This window comes from Buceros rhinoceros, unplaced genomic scaffold, assembly GCF_000710305.1.
Source record: "Buceros rhinoceros silvestris isolate BGI_N320 unplaced genomic scaffold, ASM71030v1 scaffold22074, whole genome shotgun sequence".
Classification (NCBI taxonomy): Eukaryota; Metazoa; Chordata; class Aves; order Bucerotiformes; family Bucerotidae; genus Buceros; species Buceros rhinoceros.
In genome coordinates this window covers 3,536-7,587 of record NW_010410316.1, presented here as the reverse complement: position 1 = coordinate 7,587, position 4,052 = coordinate 3,536, and the positions used below count along the sequence as shown (strand labels likewise).

At 56.3% G+C, this 4,052-nt stretch overlaps 2 protein-coding genes across 2 annotated transcripts in view; one reads left to right on the top strand and one right to left on the bottom strand.

The window, feature by feature from the left end:
* Positions 1-494, top strand: part of DPP7 (dipeptidyl-peptidase 7) — a gene marked incomplete at its 5' end in the record, with an annotated part of 11,611 nt that extends 11,117 nt beyond the window's left edge. The window contains one exon of the mRNA XM_010135583.1: positions 399-494. Coding sequence (XP_010133885.1) covers positions 399-494 — 96 coding nt within the window. The remainder of the gene's footprint in view (positions 1-398) is intronic.
* Positions 495-1,255: 761 nt separating this feature from the next.
* Positions 1,256-4,052, bottom strand: part of LOC104492970 (kelch-like protein 9) — a gene marked incomplete at its 5' end in the record, with an annotated part of 6,328 nt that continues 3,531 nt past the window's right edge. Inside the window, 2 exon segments of the mRNA XM_010135581.1 lie at positions 1,256-1,654; positions 2,716-2,879. Of these exon segments, the coding sequence (XP_010133883.1) occupies positions 1,256-1,654; positions 2,716-2,879 (563 nt within the window).

Here is a 4,052-nt window from a genome sequence, read left to right as displayed (position 1 = left end):
CTATTGGCCGCGTGGTGTTTATGGCTTGAGCCCTACCTGAGCAACCCCATCCTGTGCTGGAGGTCCTACAGGCTCCGCAGTGCTAGGTTTCTGGAGATGCTGCCTCTGGCTCCACTGGGCCTCCAGTTCTCTCTAGGGTCAGTTTAACAACCCTTAAAATGGAAATGATTGTTCCACCTGCCCTTGAGAAGGGCCCTGAAATACCCTGGCTGCGGGAGGAAGGACCTGGCGTGTCCCTGAGGCCTCTGCCCAGCTGCTTGTCCTGCTAAAGGAGCTATTTGTCCTCGCACTGTCTCCTCTGTTCTGTGGGTATTGTCACCAGGAGGGAGGAGAAACCCCCTGCTCAGCCCTCCTGTGGGGCAGAACATGCTAACTCTGCTGCCCTGTGTCTCCGTCAGGTTGGCTGTGAACAACTCCTTGCCCACACAGACCCGGTTCAGGGCCTGGCTGCTCTCGTGGGTGAGTTGCTAGTACCAGTTTGCTCTTTTATTTAACACCCTGCAAGCAGAGCTGTTGGGTGGTTGGGTGGGTCGTGTGTGGTGGGAGCTGGTGTGACCCCGACCTCCCACCGGGACACCTTGCCCCTTGCTTTGTCTGTTGGGATCTCCGTGGCGGCCCCTGGGTTCATTCTCCGCCCTTCCCAAACGTGCCCTGTCAGGTTCTGCAGCCCCGTAGCCCGTGGCTGTCCGGGAGATGTGACCTGGGAGGTGCTGGCTGCCTTGCCGGAAGTTTCCCCGTGCTCTGGCTGCAGCAGTCACAGGTTCAGCACCCGTTCACTGGAGGAAGTTTTCTGGTGATGACAAGGTTGTCCTCATGGTCCTATGGTCCCAGTCCAGTGGCTGGACAATCCTAATGATAGCATGTTCATGAATCTCTGTGCTTAATTTGTCATCCAGAAGCGTGTATTAGGAAACTACTGGAGGTAGAATCCAAAGCTCTTCTGAAAATTTCCTCATAAAATCTCTCAAGTTGCTCCTTAAAAATAGGGTCTACCTTGGTCATTATCCAGAAAAACAGGTTCTGAGTGACAACACATGGATTTAACTAATTCTTGTAGGTTTAATGCAGCTTAGTAGGATTGGAAATTCTTTTTCTTTTTTTTTTTTCCTAATGATGCGTGTTGCCGTGGTAGCACCAAGCCAGCAATGCCCCTATTCCCCGTCCCTGCTGCAGGTGTTCAGCTGGCAGCTGGAAGAGCTGTTAAAGTACCAGGTCTTGGCACAAACCCTGTCAGATTTGCTCGAGTATTCACATCCTACTTCTTCTCTGAGGCAGAGCTGGGCTCTTGTTCCCTTGTGATGACTGAGCCCAGGGTAGATTGCTCCCTCCTGCCCACGGGGGAGCCCTTTGTGCCTCCCCCCGCCTCGCCACTCGCCTTCACTGGGGGCAATTTAATGATGCAGGAGGCGTGATCCACCAGCGCTCGGGGCAGGGGGCTGCCCTTCTGCCATCGCTGCCCCTCCGTGTCGTACAGGAAAACGCTGTCGTCCTTCTGCCTGTGCTGCAGTGAGCCACCTCCCGCGAGGTAGAGCGTGGCCTCATGGGCTGCGATGCTGAACTGGCAGCAGCTGAAGGGGGGTGACAGTAGCGTCGTCCACTGGTTGCTCGCAGGACAGAAACACTCTGTCTCATTGACGTGAATCCATTCCTCCGCCTGCAAAGAAGCAGAGCAGCGCTCAGCCATCGCGGCGTGCCTCAGGTGGGCATCACTGGCACGTCAGGCTCGCTTGGTTCCTGGGAAAGGGAACCAGCATCCCAGCAGCTGTCTGAAGAGCAGGGGCTCAAGGTGCTGGGTTCTCGATCCCCACGTAGCAGTCAGAGCCTCAAAAGAAATGGAATGAGCCACCAGGATGGCACAGCTTTAAAGGAGCTTCCTTCTGCCCAGGAAATGGGAGGAGGGAGCTGAGCCGCGTGCCACAGGGACTGGCCAGGACTGGTGTAGCCCGTGTCCTGCCTGCTCTCCATACACATTGCACAAGTACACATTGCAAGGGAAATCACCCAGAGAGGGCTGTGTCACCCTGAACGGGCAGTAATGGAGCCTGGGTCACCTGGAGGAGTTTGATGTCAGCCTTGACGGGCCATTCCTCTTTCTGTCCCTTCCCCAGTGAGCAGGTCACTCCTTTGACCTGTCCTGGTACAATCAGACCAGGCCCTGGGGCTTCACACTTTCCAGTGGGAATTGCTGCCTCATCTTTGAACACACAGTTCTCCTGGCTCCAGGGGACGGGGTTCTCCTGGAGCGAGGCTTCTAGCTCCTGCCAGGTCCATCCCAGAGGCTGGGCAGTGCCTTCCCTCCTCTTTAAGACAAGAGACTTCATTTGCATTCCAGGGCTTGAGCCCATCTTTCCCACAATCTAGGCCAGTGTCCTCCATCCATTCCTCCCACCGACTGTCCCTGCTTCGCCCCCTCTCAGCCCGAGCGAGGGAGATCAGTGCCAGCGAGTCCGGGCTCCTACGCTGAGGCTTCCCCTACGCTGCGCCTCCACCCTGAGTTTTCTCTCTTTAGAACAACGCTGCAATCAGCCATTGCTCTTCAGCAGGTGGAGGTGACGGGGGCAGCCTCCACGCACACGGCTGCGTGGCCAGCGCTTCTCCCTAAGCCAGTCCACTGAGAGCCCACAAGGGATGGAGTTACTGGGCAACCTGTAGGAACAAACCAGTCAGAGCCTGGTTTTGGATCAGAGTAGGGATTGTAAGAGCCCACGAACTTACCCGTTTCGACAGTGTCCTGCCGCCAATGCAGAAGATCTTGTCCCTGACGGCGGCCATCCCATGGTCGCAGCGGGGGAAAGCCATGGCGCTGTTGCCCACCCAGCGCCGGAGGCGAGGGAGGTAGCTGTAAGTATCCCCTAAAGTTTGACCCCTGGAGAAGCCCCCTGGAAGGAAAGCAGAAGTCTTAAAAATTCACCCGCTGTCCTCTGTGACATCCAGCAAACCTGCACACATCAGCAGAGCTGATTGTTCTCTACAAATTACCTCAGGAGCTCCAGTTTCAAAGGCCACATCATTCCGCATAGCTGATGCAGCGTGAAATTCAAAACCTGAGCTGCTGAGGAGCTTTAAAGAGAAAAAATCCCAAACCAGTTCCAGCTTTTTCTGTAAGAAGTTTCCCACAAAAGACTTTTGAGTAAAGCTCTCGGGCTATTTTCAGCTCTAATGAGGGCATCTGCTTCCAGCACATGCGGTCCCAAAGGGTGCTTTGGAAGAAAAGCGTTCAGAGCTCTTTGAACGTTGGAGCTTTGGAGGTCAGGGCCAACCTGCCAGGGCTCTTGTCAACTTTTTCTCCTTCTTAGGTGCTCACTGTGTATCTCAGGGGTGTGTTTTGAAAAGCTTCTTGCAGAAGGAGGGTGCTGCTATGGGAAGGTAAACGCTCCACAGCATGGGTTTGGTTGGAAATGTCTTTTAACCTCCACCCGTTCCCCCAGCACTGCCAGGTCCCCCCTGCCCCCTGTCCCTCAGCAGCACCTCCACACGGCTGGGAAACCCCTCCAGGGATGGGGACTCCACCACTGCCCTGGGCAGCCGGGGACACGCCGGGACAACCCCAATGGGACAGAAATGGTTCCTCAGGGACAAGCTCAGCCTCCCCTGGTGCAACTGCAGGCTGGTTCCTCTCATCTTGTCGCTTGTTCCTGGGGAGAAGGGACCAACCCCCTCCTCACTCCAACCTCCAGCTGCTGCGTGTTGAACTCCAGCCTGCAGAGGGGTTTTGTGATGAGGACGGTGATATTTCAGGGTGACCGTAAGCCCCAGCTCAGCTGGGTGTGGGCGCTTTGTCTGCAGGTTGCTGGGGTTCACGGCTTGGGCTGAAGTAGTGCTCTGAATTTGTCACTGTGCAGGGGCAGGGCTGTTGGCTGGCCACGTCCCATCTGCAATGCCACCCGCCCTGGAAATGCTGCAGGTGAGGTCTTACACACCCCTGGGGATGGTGGTACCCAGCCCAGGTCCCTGCGGTGGGTTTGGAGCTCTGGGAGGCAATTCAGTCCTTGTTCTCTGGTAGGAATCGAGGCCAGCAGAGGATGGGGGGGAGGCGGGTGCCCACTGGGGCC